General features: G+C 62.4%; 1 protein-coding gene across 15 annotated transcripts in view; it reads right to left on the bottom strand.

Annotated features, from left to right (window-relative positions):
* The window catches only part of Kcnt1 (potassium sodium-activated channel subfamily T member 1), a 46,488-nt gene that overhangs the window by 23,952 nt on the left and 6,747 nt on the right, over positions 1-15,789 (bottom strand). For 4 of the 15 annotated variants that reach the window (XM_063244057.1, XM_003473114.5, XM_013155902.3 and 1 more), the window contains exon 2: positions 14,005-14,154. In XM_063244057.1, the coding sequence (XP_063100127.1) occupies positions 14,005-14,154 (150 nt within the window). Of the gene's footprint in view, positions 1-1,636; positions 1,679-6,209; positions 6,433-14,004; positions 14,155-15,789 lie in introns of those variants that run through there. The other 11 variants (XM_063244052.1, XM_063244058.1, XM_023566395.2 and 8 more) reach the window with 9 other exon arrangements.

Genomic DNA, 15,789 nt, shown 5'->3' with positions numbered 1-15,789 from the left:
CTTTCATTTTTTATGAGCTGTGGCCACCACTTCTCCTGTACCACCATACATGGCAGATTAAAGCCACCCATCCTCTGGAGCGAGCCAGGTACAGCTGGGCTGGCCGCCAGGACAGAGGCCAAGGACGGAGCCCAGTGGTCAGCTCTGGACACCCTTCCCCAGCCACCCAGCCCCTCTCGTACCCCGGGCTCATGGGTACCATCGGCCCTCCTGGGACTGCAGAGCAGAGCTGCCTGGCAGCCAGCCTTGAGGGCGGTGCCCACCGGGGAGCCTGGCCCGGGCCCTGCCCCTCACCTGCCCCACCCCAGCTTGCTTTCTGGGAAGGATGATGACAGGATCGCCCCCACACTGCTGCAGGGTGCTGCCGGGAGGAGCTCAGTCAACCGTGAGGTGCGAATGAGTTGTGTGTGGGCTTGGGGCAGACATGTGACAGGTGGCAGGTGCAGGGGGAGCGGCGTGGGCCAGGGCTGCTTAGGCCACATGGCCACACAGGTTAGCACCAGGCCCTGGCCGGACTTGTGAGGAGGGGGTGGGTAGCAGGGGGGCAGTAGATTCTGCTGGGCAGCCTGGGCCCCGAGCACACAGACCACACTCCTGCCCAGCCTGCGTGCTCACCTGCCACCTGCTTGCCCTCCCCGCCACTGCAGACCTGTGTGCTTGGGTGATGGGGCAGGCAGAGGCTCTGGGCTGCACCCCAGTCTGCATCACTTCCCCCAGGTCACCTGCTGTCCCCAGTGAGCCTGCTGCTAGGAACACCAGGCCCCAGCCCCTGGGAGCCCGATAGCAGGTGCAGGCATTAGCTAGGAATGTGGGAGGAACCGTCCCAGGTAGCTTGTGGGGCTGGGGGTGACGGTGACGTCTCAGATGGCCCTGGCCTGGTTCTCCCCACAGGGCAGCCTGCCTGGGACCAACTGACTCCTGTGCTGGCCTCAGAGACACCTGTTCCAGCCAGGGGCAGCCACAATGCTCCACAGTCCCCTGCAGGCCCAAGGCCCAGCCCCTAGGGTGGGGAGAACCTTGTGGGTGGTGGGCACCACTACCCGCTACCCTGCAGTGGTGCCAGGCAGGACACCCAGGCTGCAGCCTGGCTATAGTCCATGGCCCAAGGTGTGATGTGACAGGGCTGGCCCTCACAGAGGAGGCACCTCACACACTAATGCTGCTTACCACTGCCACCACCAAGTTAGCCAAGGACACGCACAGCCAGTGGCCCCTCTAAGGGCCACAACACCATGGCCAGGAGGGGTCTGCACTGGAAGTACCAGCTTCCCCACCTCAGAGCCCCCACCCCCTCGAGTCCTAAACTTTGGTGGGACCCCAGCTTTAGGGTTCACCCCACACCAGCAGCAGATGGTGCTGAGAGACCCAGCCCAGGAGTCTTCTGCTCGTCAGTCCTGTGCCATCCTCCAGCTGCCCCTGGTGGCAGGGCCACACTGTGGGGTCTAGGGTACCCAGCTCTCAGCTCCCTGGCTCCTCCCCGAGGGAGCACTCACTGCCCCCTGTATCCCCATGCCAGGTGGTGCTAGTCAGCCCTGCTGCACCCCTTCCTGGCCAGAGGCGACTCTCCCATGGGACTGGTCCGCCAGGGCTTGAGGACACGTCTGCCCCAGATGATCCCTCCCCTCAAAGCACTTACTGGGAGAGGGAGGAGTCCAGGCTGAAATCTTCCACCTGCAGCCTGGGACACAGGGCAGATGGTCAGTGAAGAAGGCGGCAGGTGGGGCGGCCTCTGGGCCGGGTTGGAGATCCAGGCCAGGTTCGACTGCAGAGCCCCCAGTTGCAGTGGGAGAAGCCCAGCATGCAGGTGGACAGAAGCCAGGCCTGACCCACAGCCTCAGGAAGCCGCAGGCCACTCCACTATGACTGTTACATGCAGCCTCCAGCAGGAGGCTGGCCCACCCCCACACACGGGGCCATGGTCCTCCAATGCTCAGTACCAAGCGTTCCCACACAGGATCATGCAGCCATCTGCCAGGCAGCCCCTGCCCTCCAGGGACCAGGGACACTTGGCTGGGAGCCAAAGCTGGTTGGGGGATTTAGGGGCACCCCTCCACCAGGCCAGACTGGGCATGGCCCAGGGACTCCTGGACACTGAGGGCTGAGGCGGGCTTGGGGAGGGGCTGGGCAGGGGTAGAGGTCTCAGCCTTGGGGCCCAGGCTGTCCTGGCCCAGCTCCTCAGGAGGTCCCCAGAGCAGCTTCTCTGCACCAGAGGAAACAGTCAGATGTGCCATGTGGGCAGGAAGGAGGGCGGCACCTGCCCATGCACCCCTGCCCGTCAGCCCTGCTCTCCATGTGGATGAGGCCTGGCCAGCTGAGGTTCTGGCAGGGTGGCCGGGTCAGTGACCTGAGCTCTGGGCCACAGTGCTTCCAGCACATTCTGGGAGTCTGCTGGCCAGCTCCTGCACTTTGGCCCCCTCACCGCCCTGATCTCAGCTAGGGTGAGGGCTGCAGTCGGGCCTGCGGGACTTGTCACAGTGGGGCCAGGGATTTCCACAACCTGGCCTGGGGCCCAGAGCCCAAGGAGGCTGCTGCCCTAGCTCTGCTCCCTGGAACAGCCAAGTCCCATCCACATAATGCCTCCTCAGGCTCTTCTCAGAGCCCTCCTAGATGGCACCTTGGGCACAAGCAGGCAGGTACACACATACAACCCCGCCCATCCCCAAGACAGCCTGGCCTGGGTGACTCCTGCCACCCTGTGCTCTGTCCAGGCTCAGGTCCTCAAGCCAAAGATCAACCCCTCTCTCTGCAGAGTCACCTGGCCTGGGCTCACACCTGGGGGACAGGTATTACCTAGGAGTGGCCCCAGACCAGCAGGCTCAGCACATATGACCTGGGTACCACTCAGCACCTCTGCAACTGACTACAGCCCTAATGGGTGTGAGACACAGGGAGAAGCCTCTTTCACGGCCCAGCCCTTCAAGGTACAGTCTGCCCTACCCAGGGGCAGCCAAAGGCAGTGGCAAACAACTCCTGGGGCTAGGCCAGGGCAGGGCTGTGATGAGGCAGGGCCGGGAGTGCCCCAGGGAGGAGCCCTGGGGGCTGACGGGTCCTTGTCCCTCAGCACTTGGGGGAGGCTTAGACGGAGAGCAGTGTCTGCCTGGGTCTCTGGGAACACCTGCCCTCAGGCTTGGGGGTTCACAGTGTAGGTCCTGAGCCCTGGCTGACCGTGTGGCACCCCAGCCTCCCGAGCTCAGACAGAGTGGGGAGGGGAGTTCGGACAAGGGTCACTGAGCGGAGAGGGCATGGCGCATGGTCCCCACCCAGCCTGCCTGCTATGCACAGAGGGTGGTGCCTGAAGACCAGGAGGACACACAGGCCTTGGGGAGCTGGGCTGCCACACCCTATCTCGCATGTCTGGCTTCTAATGCCGCTGGAAGTGAGCTGCTGTTAAGCCCTGTGTGTGTGTGGGGGGGGGGGGTGGCCCTGCCAGCTCACCTGACGATGCCACCTCAGGTCCCCGGAGGGACCACGCATCCACCGAGCACTGTGCCTGGCTGTCCCTGTGTGTCTGGGGCGAAGGATGCACCAGTTCTCAGAGGGTACATTTTGGAGGGGCAGGGTGAAGCCAAAACAGGAGGGTGGGCCACCCTGGGAGGGGAGGGACACTTAGAAGCCACAGCCCAGCTGGTCTCTGTGCTGGTGGCTTGCAAAGGGGGAGTTGGGCAGGATGGCATGCACACAGAGCTGGTGTCTGATCACGCCCAGCAGCAGGGAGAATTAGGGCACAGGGCTACCGTGAGGGCCTGGACCTGCAGGGCGGGAGGACCCCAGCGAGGATGGTCAGCGCCCCCTAGGACAGCCAAAAACCAGGCTTTGGACTTTCTGGGCTGGGTCATTAAGGACAGGGGCCACTGGAGCCTGAGGAGGCCGAGGGGAGTGGGGAGGAGTTAGCTGAGATGGAGAACAGAAATGAGGGGGACGCTGGGGTGCGGGCAAGGTGGTGCCAGCATCCCAGGAGTGAGAGCCGGGAGAGGGGTATTTGCAGGATGCTGGTGGAGGTAAATACCATGCCCAGGAGCCTGGAGGCCACAGGACACTTAGAGACAGCTGCTGTGGGTGGAGAACAGAGACCCTGGGCTGGGCTGGCACAGCCGGCTAGGTGCGTGAGGAAGGGCTCCCGGGTCCTGTGCTCCCTTCCTCATCCCCCAGCCCCGCGCAGAAGCGCCTGTCTCCGGGTCTCAGTGCATACAGCTGCTCTGATGCCAGGCTCGAGGGGTCCTGTGGGGACGGAGACAGGGACAGGAGGGCAATAAGCATGGCCATGTGGCAGCCCCCACCCCACACTGCACAGAGGCCCTGTACCATCCGATTCCCGAAATCACTGTGAGGGCTCTGATGATACCAGCTGAGGTCCACCCACCTGCCATGAGCCGGACCCCTCTTTCTTCAGCTGTTTTCCCTGGGCACCTCCTTTACCTCTGCCTCCTGGAGCCCTGGCCCCTCCCACAGGGGCCCTGGCTGTGCTCTGTCCCCCTGATTGAGCCTGCAGCAGCTCCCCCCGCCCACCTTGGGCCCTGGACACCCCAGGGCCCTTGCTGCCTCTCCTTCTCTGCCGGGCCCTACTTGAGGATAGCACCACAGCCCCTCAGGGACGCCTGCTCCCTGCATACCACGTACCCTCTCAGGGTCCCCTTACCTGTCCCTTTGGGTCCCCAAGGCCACAGCTGGAAGTCACGGCTGGGGGTGAGTGTGGGAGGAGTGTGGGCGTGGGCTGCATGGAGTGGGGAGCTGTGAAGGGTGAGCAGGGGCAGGTACCTGACCCACTGAGGGTTGCCCACACCTGGCTCCATGGCTGGGGCCCAGGTTCCGTTCTCTAACCACCCAGCCCCTCTCCAGCCAGTCTGGAGCAGGAAGGAGGCACTGGTGGGTGCAGGGTGTAGGATTAGGGTTAAGGTTAGCCACATCATCCAGACATGGAGAGGGGTCCCCCTGTCCCATGTGGTCTGCCCCCGGGCCCTGGCTGGCCTGGGCAGCAGCACCTCCTGGCCCAGCCTCACCGCCAGACTCACTCCTCACTCACAAGTCTGCTAAGCACCCTCTGCTCCAGAACCTGCCTTGCCTCCCCAGTGCTCATGCTCCAGCAGATCCCACAACCCACATGGGACCCCTGGGAAGGGGACCCTGCCTCTGGGAGCTGCTGGGAGATGGAGACATGGCTCCTCCGGAGAGGCCCGGCTGGCGACTGCTCTGCACAGCCAGGGCTTCCTGGAGGAGGCCGCCTCATGGCTGTGGCTCCCAGGTGGGGCTTAGGCTTTGGTACAGTCTGGCACAGCCTCCATCCCTGCGTCCACCCTGCTGGGGGCCTGTCAGGGCAGCTTCCAGGACCTGGGCCCAGGGTCCTGGGCCCAGAGTCCAGGGGAGGAGGGGAGAGCAGGACGGTCCCCAGGGCCCTAGCCAGCATTCCCCACCCTCCTGCCGGCGCTGCCTATCAACCATGCACTTAACCTCAACATTTTCTCCTGGCAAATGGGAACAGCAGCCTCCCTGGGGACTGTGGGGAGCAGGAAGTGGGGTGGGGGAAGGGCCAGGACAGCATCCAGCCCCTGTCCAGCCATCTGTCAGGCCTGGGCCCTGCCAACACCCTGCCAGCCCTGCCTTGGCACTGCAGCCCAGGCTTTGCCCCTGCGGTTCCCTCTGCCAGGAAGACCCCTACCCCGAGGGCCAGAGCCCCAGTCGGCCTGGCCTGGCCTGCACCCCTCCACTCAGAGCAGGCTTCGTGCCCACGACGATGCCCACACTGGGCCAGGTCTGAATCATCCCAGTTCCCCCGAACATCCCTGGCTTCTAGCACAGGAAGGTGCTGACTGCATGTGCATGGCCATAGAGGCCTCGGGGTCCTGCCAGTGAAACAGGGTGCTGCACCCTGCCCGGATCCAGAGGCACTATACAGGGAAGCCTTACCCTGGGCATGGTCCCTGGTGGGCAGAGCCTGACCCCCTGCAGTCCTGGTCCCCCACCCAGAGGGACAGGACTGGGCCCAGGCATGGGTCCTCTGGCACAATGCCTAGTTTCATACCTACAGGCCCCTGTGCACCTCTGAGCAGGACTGAGGGTTCCCCTGCCGATTGGGGCTGGAGATGTCCGAGGCCAGGTGCCAGGTGCAAGCCTGCCCCTGCCCTCCCGGCCCGTTGCAGCAGGGACCCAGGCAGCCAGCAATGCGAGGAAGGAAACCCCACCCCCCACCCCGCGGCGCAGACCCGCGCCCCTACCTCTGGCCCACGTCGCTGCCCACAGAGCCCCCACCGCGGGCCGGCAGCAGCGGGCTGAGCCCATGCGGCTCCTCGGGGGCCGGCGGGGCGCCCCCCGGGCCCGCCTTCCCCTCGGACGGTGAGCGTGGCAGTTTGGCCCGCGCCATCCTGCGGGAGCCCGGGCAGGCGGGAGCGCGGGGGCGGCGCTGGGCGCAACCATCGCTCTGGCTCCGCAGCCAGCCGCGCCGCCGCAGTGGAGCCGCCTGCCGCCGGGGAGGGGGGCTCTGCTCCGCCCCACCGGGCGCCATCCCGCCCTCCTCGGACCAGAGGCACCAGCGATGGGAGGTGCGGGGGAGACCCCCGGGAATCCCTGGCCCTCACCTGCCGCTCAAACAGGAGCCGCTAGCAAGGGCCGGGAGTTATTTCAGCTAGGCAGGTGCCAGTAACCATCACAGCCCCATGGGGCCCTGGGGCCCCTGCGTGGCACTTGGCACCGCCTGTTCAGTACCTGCCCAAATGAGCTGGGCCCACCCGCACGTGGGAAGGTGCACACAGGGCCTGCCCCGCCCCCCGCAGACACTCAGGGTCCCCACCCGTTTCTACCAGGGCACAGCCCACAAGCACCACACTGTTGGTGCCCATGTGCCAGCCTGGCATTAATCCCGCCATGTACATGGTGGCTCCACGGTGTGGTAGTGTCCAGAGGGGCCTCGGAAGGGTCCTCTCACTAACAGAAGCAACCTGAGCAGGTGGTACAGGTTTCTCCATTTTGACAAGTAGGGAAACTGAGGCATCCAGAGAACACACAGCTTCTCTGGGAAATTCAAAGAAAAAGGATTCGAGCAAGGATTTGAACCCAGGACTGGCTGATGCAGAGCCTGGCACTGCATGGCCACTATGTGGCTATCCCGTCTGACACCTCTGTTCACAGATGGGGCCCCAGGTCTTGCCCAGGTGGCAGGCAAACCTTTACCTGTTTACCTGTGGCAGGTGCTGGCACCAGATGTGTGGCCACAGGGGCTCAGAGTCATACCTGCCCCACAGATGTGCTGCCTCAACCAGGGCTTTCCTGAGCTGCCAGTACCCTGGCCCCAGGCTTGCTGGGTCTTGGCCACTTTGTCATCATCAGGGCACCATCGTGGGTGCCCATAACGCAAAGCAGGGAAGGTTTCCTCTGGCTTACAGTTTAGAAATTTCAATCCTTGCCTGGTCAGTGGCATGGCGAAAGGGTCTGGGTGGAAGAGAGCAGTTCACAGCAGGCAGACGGGCAGCAGAGAGAAGGGGGGAGCCTTGCAGGCCACGCCTCCACGCCCCTCTCCCGACCAGGCTCCGCCTCCTTCAGAAGGCCCTGCTCTGAGCACTGAGATTTTGTCTAGATATACAGCCGACCCTTATTTGAACTCAATTCGAACGTTAAGCAAGTGGGTCCACCACCTGCCAGCTTGTAAACTCTGTTAGTGACAGTGTCTTCCACCGCAGAGCCAGCTGAAGGCTCGGGCTGCTCTGCACAACCTTCAAAATCTCTCCTGTGTAATTCTAGACCGCACTTTCCTCCAGGCAGATCTGAGTCCTTAGAGCGTCACTGGCTTGGGATTTCTCAGTCAACCCCTCTGGGGAAAGGATGTGGTAATGTCCCTTCTAGACTCGGTAAGGGTTAAGTCTGTATCTGAGCCACATCTCCCCACACCCACTGTCCTCACCACTCCCTGTGCAGCAACCCCAGGCAGCTGGGGGCCTTGCATCCAGTACTGAATGGGGACCCAAGGGTCCCCTGTCCCAGGTGCTACCGCCATGTCATCTGATAGGCGATACATGGAGACCAGGAATGGTGGCCTCTATTGTGAGGCTCCCATCTTGCCCCACCATGGAGGTGCCTGTCTCCAGTGTGTCCCCCACCTACATCCTCACCTGCTTGAGTCCAACCCTCCCCACCCAGCCCTATGGGGCCACAGCCACCAGCATGCTCATTGCACCAAGGGCCCCCATGCTGCTGCGCTCTCTGCAGCCTGACAAAGCCCCACCCAAGGTCTGAGCACGGCACCTATCTGGCATGGTTCCCTGGGCTTCAGGGTGTCTGTCCCATGGGGCCTTGTATCTGGGCTGCATGGACCCCAGACAGGTCTGGCAGGACCTGAGGCAGGTCCGGCACTGGGGTTTATCATGAACCCTTGAGTCACAGCTGGCCTCCCATATGAACAACTTGGGTTATGAGCAGAATTTTAGATTTAATAAGACCAAAGTCTTGAGCTATGACCCAGGTGCCTGCCGCTTTGTGCCTGTAAACAAAGGCTCTGGATGCCAGAGAAGCATATGAGAGTTCACAGGCATCAGGTCTGAGCCCAGATGTGTGTGTCTATGAATGTGACTTCAGTCAGTGCTTCATAATAACTGCAGCCCAAGACCAGCCCAGAATGGGTGAGGACAGCAAGGTTGGGCAGGTGTGGGGCAGTTGTGGGGGCAGTTGTGGGGCAGGTGCAAGGGCAGGTGTAGGGCAGGTGTGGGGCAGATGCAGAGCAGTGTGAGGCAGGTATAAGGCAAGTGCAGGGCAGGTACAGGATAGGTGTGAGGGCAGGTGTAAGGCAGGTGTGGGGCAGGTACAGGTGTGAGGGTAGGTGTAAAGGCAGGTGCAAGGGCAGGTGCAGGGCAGGTGTGGGGCAGGTACAGGATAGGTGTGAGGGCAGGTACGGGGCAGGTGCAGGGCAGGTATGGGGCAGGTACAGGATAGGTGTGAGGGCAGGTGTGGGGCAGATTCAGGGAAGATGCGAGGCAGGTGTGATGGGAGGTGTAGGGCAGGTGCAAGGGCAGGTGTAGGGAAGGTGTGGTGCAGATGTGAGGGCAGGTGTACAGAAGGTGTGGGGCAGGTGTGAGAGCAGGTGTGGTCAGGTACAGGACAGTTGTGAGGGCAGGTGCAAGTGCAGGTGTGGGGCAGGTGTGAGGGCAGATGCAGGTCAGGTGCAGGACAGTTGTGAGGACAGGTACAAGTGCATGTGTGGGGCAGGTGTGAGGGCAGGTGGGGGCAGGTGTGAAGGGAGATGTGGGACAGGTGTGAGGGCAGGTGCATGGCAGGTGAGAAGGCAGGTGTGGGGCAGGTGAAGGGCAGGTGTTGGGCAGGTGTGAGGGCAGGTATAGGGCAGGTGTGAGGGCAGGTGTAGGGCAGGTGTGAGGGCAGGTGCGGGGCAGGTGTGAGGGCAGATGTGAGGGCAGGTGTAAGGCAAGTGTGAGGGCAGATATAGGGCTGTACCCCAAGAAGGATGGCAGTCACCTCGTGGGGAAAAGGACGTGCAGCTGCCTGGTGAGTCAGCTGGTCCCCTCTGCCAAGCCCCAGGGAACACAGTCACAAAGGCACCTGCAACTATTTCTTGCCTGCTAGGCAAGCTGGGTCCACTAGGAGTCCAGACCCAATGTCCAGCTTCCAGGGACTCTGAAGTCCGAGGAGCAAGCTGAACACCTGAGGCCAGCAGATGCCAGATGACCAGCTCCCTCCTGCCCCGAAGCCCAGCTCAAGGCCCATTCACATCCCACTCTGCCTCAGCATGGTGTGGCTGGCTTCAATTTCTGCTTGGGGTCTCACGGGGCTGAGCACCAGTGTCCAAAGGCTGGGCTGTCACGCACAGCACTGGATAGTGTGTGCGTCCACATGGGCAGGAGATAGACTGTTTACAGCATGCACACCCGCAGGACAGATTAATTTGGCCTGGTCTGGCTCACGCAGTGGTGGAGGCAGAGACATGGTCAGCTCCAGGCCCTGAACGTTGCAGGGAAGCTCAGTCCCTCTGCGGCTGGCACTATGTCCTCCTGTGTCCCTGAGAGAACTCACAAGACTGTGTTTCAGGTCCACCAAGGTCATCAATCCATCTCTAGCATCTTCACTGAATCACACCTTCAAGGTCACACAAGGTTATGTCTCAGGTCCAAGGGTTGGACATTGATGTCGTTGTGAGGGGTCCCCTTTTAGGGACCCAAGACTGAGGGCTGAGGTGCCCGGGTCCTGATAGGCTGGGGTGGGCCTGGGGTCTCTGCCTTGCCCAGCACAGAGCTGTGGAGGGGAGCTGGGGTCCCAGGTTGAGCCTCAGCCCCTAGGCAGCACCTCCAATCCCAATCCCTGTTGCTAGCCTCTCCTGAGCCAGAGGCCTGTCCCAGCCCCAGAGGCGTCCTGTGCCTCAGGCTCTCAGGTCCAGCCCTACCTCACTCAGGCCAGGGGCTTCCCTGACTACAGCCTCTCTTCCTGCATTTCCACTTTCCAGCAGATTTCCCATCCACAGAGGACCCACAAGAAAGGGGCATTTCCAGAAGCAGGGCTGTGGTCTCAGCAGGTGCTGTCCCTGGGGAGCGGCTGTGTTGTGGGGAGGATGGGGACACTGACAGTGAGCACAACTGTCGACTGGACAGACCCTGAGAGGGGACTGACGAGGGCACTGTCCTTCTCTGTGCATCAGTGACACCCATGGCTGGATGTGTTGGGACTCTGGAGGGCAGGGCACAACTGGAGGTCACTGGCATGTGACCTAGAAGGATCTGGGGCCTGTTGCCTATCCCCTGCTTGGCCTCTCAGCCCCATGAACAAAGCAGCCTGGTTCCTCTCCGCCATGACACACCTGCCTTGGAGCAGTAGCCATGGACTGTGCCCCTGAGCCCCTAAACCAAAGGGCAAGGTGTGGATGCTGGGCACTGTGTCCTCGCTGAGGAAAGCCAGCCAGTACAGCACCGAACCCAATGCTGTCTGAGACTCAGTGGGCCCTGGCTCCCCTCCCACTGGGCACCAGCTTCCGTTCCGTTTAACGTTAGTTCAGGAGGAATCTGGCTTTGCAGTTTGAGTCAGGAACACCTGGGTTTAGGGGTGAAATGCTGTACCCCACTACTCCAGCCCAGGAAATGGAAGAGACACAGCCTCTCGGCTTCTGAGTGTCCCCAAGGTGTGGGATGGGGCAGAGGCATTGCTCAGAAACACGAGTCAGACGCCCTGAGCGTCTCGGGATCAGCTGGCCTGTCCTAGGGGCCCAAGTCCTCAGAGCTCAGGCCTCTTGCAGACACTTGGGGAATCCTGGGCATCCTGAAAGCCAGCTCCCTCTGCATGGGGCACACAGTCCTGAGAGCTGGGTAGGGACTGTGACAGGGCTCCCCCTGAGGAAGGTGGGGGCTTCCCTGCCCCAGTGCAGGTGGGATGGGGGGGGTAGGATGGGGGTGCTGGGAGGAGGGGCTGGTTGTGGGGGAGCAGTGGGGAGTGTACCAGTAGCTGGGCAAATGGAAGCAAGCTCTGTCTGGGGGGCAGAGATACAGTGGTTGGGGAGGGCACTCTGAGGCCTTGGGGATGATTCCTGTCCACATCTGGCTCTGCTGGCAGCAATGCTTCTGGCCTAGCTCCCAACTGTTACCAGGACAGGCAGCTCCTACAGGGGTGTTGGCAGAGGGACTGGCCTTTCCTTGAGGGGGGGTGACCTAGTTCTGCAATTCTAAGTGCCACCGATTCCCCCTTGCATCCACCCTGACCCGAAGGCCTCCAGGTCTCTGACGACAACCACCTGCTGCATCCTCAGACAGGCAGTTTCTGCCTCACTGGGCCAGCCCATTCTCCCGATGCTTGGGAAAACTCCCTGCGGTGACTTGCAAGGCTGGGTCACCTAACTGGCAGGCGAGTGTCCACCAGGACCACATTGTCCCTTGAAAGAGGTTGAGTGCCCAGCTTTGTCCTCTCCCAGGGCTATGCCAGGCTCATGCCCGATGAGAGGCCAGCCTGTGCCCTGTGGCCATGTGGGCAGCTGACTGCCTTCCTCCCCAAGGCCAGCAGGCAGCCGTGGTGACTCACCAGAGTGGCTTTATTTCCCTGGAGAACAGGAAGCCTATGACTCCGCCAGCCCACTCACCCTCACAGCCAGCTGGGAATCGGGGTACAGCTCCCCAATTGCCCTACGGAGACAGGGCAGACAGGGGTGGTCTGGGCTGGGCCTCTGGTGCCCTGCCCTGGGCTGGCAACTCCCCACCCTGTTCCCTCAAAGCAGAGAGAGCAAACATGCTCACCTCCCCTGGTCCCTTGCTGGGCCCTCACCAGGGCCTAGGACTTCATCCTAACTCCCCAACCCCCCAAACCCCAGCCTTGGAGATTCCTTCATGTGCATGGAATCTGCTCTGCTCCCTCACCCTGCAGGGCATGACGCTGCCACCTGGGCCAGCTCCATGCAAGGCAGGGGTCCCCCCAAGCCAGGCAGGAGTGGCCACAGCCCCTTTGATGATACTCGGCCTCTGGACACAGGCAAGAGAAGAAACAGGTGGCTGTAACAGGTGGCTAGCAGGGCAGTGGGTCCATGTCCCGCATGTCCAGCAGTGACCTCTGGAAGCCAGCACCCTCTCAACCTGGAGTCTATGCTCAGAGCCAGATGTACTATGGAACAGTGCAGGTGGGAGAGGGACCCCTGCAGGTCCCTGGTCTCCTGCATCACCTGCCCTGACAGGACCTGGGGCTCACAGGGTACAACTGAGCCTGAGTCCACCCCAAAGCTACACAGCCAAGCAGCCCATGGGCAGACACGTGAGGAAAACAGAAGCGGGCTCCCAGGTGTGAGCCCACTTGACTCTGGGGCTGGTGAATTTTCACGCGTTGTGCTACAACTGAAATCCACATGCAGGCGCTGCTTCCCACCTGTCCCCTGGGGCTGGGGACAGCTCTCCCTGTGGGCACCCCACCATCTCAAGCAGTGAGACCTTTGCCACTTGCTCCTGAAAACACAGGACACACCCTGGAAGCCACAGGGGAAGGCATCCATGCTGACACCACAGCCCTGGGCATCGCGTAGTGAGACTGACTCGGCCTCCTGCCGGATGCTGGGAGAAATTCCGAGGACTGCTGCCTTCAGGCTTAACCAGCACTGGGGTGTTGGTGCTGACTGAGCAGGGTGCTCCGTGTGGGTCCCAGGAGGGCAGGGCGCCTCGGCCACGGATCCTGGCCAGCCTGAACCGGAGCCAACCATCCTGGCCAGCGCATCTGCTCAAGGTAGGTCTATTGGTGGCCACATCAGCTTTCCAGAGCGAAACCTGCCCAGGTCAGAGCATGCCCCTGTGGGCCCGGGTTCCCTGTATCCATGCAGGGGGAGGCTCTGGGATCTGCTGGGCTAGCAAGCACGGAGGCCATTGGGGGTGGAGGTTGCTTGAGATCCCCAGGCCTCAGACTCACAAAGCAGCTCCCAGCGGGGGGGGGGGGGCCGCTGCTGATCTGTGACCTTAGGCACTTTGTGTGAGAACTTGAATGAAGGCACCCTGGGGGACAGCAGGCAGACCCGGGACTGGCTGAGGACCCCCAGCCCCCTCCCCCAAGCCCCAAGTACTGGGGTGTTTACCCAGACAGCTGCTTGCGGGAAAGGAGAGAGAAAAGTGACATTTGTCTTTTGGGTCCTGCCCACCCCTCAGCCTCCTGCGGATTCCCTTCCTTTTCCCTGCTCATGCCTGAGAGAACCGTGGTGCTGGAATGATGTCGACCTGGCATGTGACCACACATAACCCTGAAGGGCACAGTCCCTCCATGCATAATTAATAAGCGGCGGAGCTGACTCCTGAGAACACCAACCCAGCCGCCAGCAGGGGCTCAACTACCCGGTGCATCCAGCCCTGCTCAGTCCCCAGATTGGCAGAGCAGCAGGGCTGCAGCCTGGAGCTGCAGAGAAGCACATGGACCCCAGAGTGGGCCTCTGGGGTTCCCCGCCCCCTCACCTGCCCCTGAACCCCACCTGGGGAGACGCACCCCCAAGTCCCTACCCTGAACTGGGTCAGGGGTGGTGGGAAAGTTGAAGGGCGAGGGGCTCAGCACCCCAGACAGAGCGCAGCCTACCTGTCTTCGCTCTGGAAGGACTGGTCGCCCAGAAGCAGGTCCCGAAAGCGGTACCGTGGTGGCAGGGGCAGCACCTCCGAGTCCAGGCCGCTCATCTTGAAGCTGATGGCGACTTCCAGGACCTCGTCCCCGTCCCCGGTACAGAGGTGCCTGCGGGCACACACCAGCCAGCCCCTCAGCCCAAGCCCGGCCTGGACAGGCAACTCCCAGGCAGCTGATTGGGGACTGGGAGGGGACCTGCAGGGGCGCCCAGGGGGGATGCACGGGGAGGGGTAGAGGACCTACAGGTAGAGGGGACCCATGGTGGGGGGCCTGCAGGGAGAGAGAGGAGGGGACCTGTGGGAGGTAGAGGGGACCTGCGGGGTGAGGGAACTGCGGGGGTACCCCTGCAGGGGTGGCAGGGGCAGGGTGGCCCAGAGGCCCCAGGTCTTGTGGAGGCTGAGAACTCAGGGACCTGCACTCAGGAGGTTCCCCTTCCCCCAGGCAGGCATAGGGACCACCTGCTCCAGGGCCTCCCTCCCTACCTGAGGACCTGTGTGGGGCCAGCCCTCTTGGCCACAGCCCATGCCAAGGCCACTTGGCCTTCCTTCCAGATCCAAAGCAGATACGTGGGCCCAAAGGTGACCACCGGGCCTCTGCCCCCACATTGAGGATGCGTGCACTTGAGCCTTGCGGAGCTCCAATGGCCCCAAGCTGCCCTGCAGTGTCAGCAGGACCCACAGCTCACAGGCTCCTGACCCACAGTCACACAGTGGCAATGGAGTGGGCGATAACAGCCCAGGTTCCTAGAGGGTGCTGGTGCTCTGCAGTTCCTGGGGATCTCATCCTCCAGCCTTCATCTCCACACCCAAGTGAGTTCTGGCTGCTATGACACTGGGCACCCAGGCAGGGGCTGACAGGGCCCCAAAGTCCCCATACCTGGGCCAGCAGCCCTGTTCACTCCCCAAGCCAGGAGGTATCCGGTCACCTGCGGGGCCCCACCAGACAGCTTGCTCCCACAGTGCCCATCCCCACCACACCGATTGGCCTGCAGCCTCAGGGGCACTGGGACCTTTGGCCTCCTTGTCCTGTGAGCCGCTGGGGAGCAGTGCTGACCCCAGTCTGTCCCCAGAGCTGTGCAGTCACCACAGACCATGTGAAGGCAGGAGGCTGGTGAAGGTTAGAGGCAACGGTCTGCCTGGGACAGGAACAGAAGCCAGGAAGGGTGGGCCATCCTGCACGCTCCACTCGCTCCAGTAGCTGGGGATGCTCTGGAGCCAGGTCGTGGCCACAACCAGCAGGTGCTGGTCCAATGCCCTCTTGTTTCTGGGGTCACGGATTCATCCTTGGGCTCTGGCAGCATTTGAAAACTAACAGTTCCCTACTTGCATCCGCAGCTCTGTGTTTTCCTGGGTCCCAGCTGGCTGGGTGATGGGAGGCGCACATGTCGGGGCACCTTGGGGATGGGGTTCGGGCCATGCTTTCTTGGCTTTACCACATTCCTACTGAGAATTCCTGTCCCTGGCACTGCTGGCCCTACTGCTGTGCCCCTGGGAACTCAGGCTCTTCTGACCAGAGGTCCAGCCTCCTCAGAGGGACACAATGATCGTCCTGCCCCACCCCCAGCCACTGTCTCCTAGGCGGCCATCACTGCACCATCTGAGCCAGCTCACAGTGTAAACTGGCACCCCGCGTGGAGCCAGGCATCTGCTGGTAAGGCTGAGAGCCAGGGCCTGGGCCCTGGAAGGCACCCACAACAGAGGCCACTCCCTGAGCACCATGACGGCTGGCAGGGCGGAGATGGCC

This window comes from Cavia porcellus, unplaced genomic scaffold, assembly GCF_034190915.1.
Source record: "Cavia porcellus strain 051 isolate PalLab524CR breed Dunkin Hartley unplaced genomic scaffold, mCavPor4.1 scaffold_49, whole genome shotgun sequence".
In the NCBI taxonomy this organism is placed as follows: domain Eukaryota; kingdom Metazoa; phylum Chordata; class Mammalia; order Rodentia; family Caviidae; genus Cavia; species Cavia porcellus.
The sequence above is the reverse complement of the archived record's forward strand: the minus strand, read 5'-3'. Positions and strand labels throughout refer to the sequence as shown.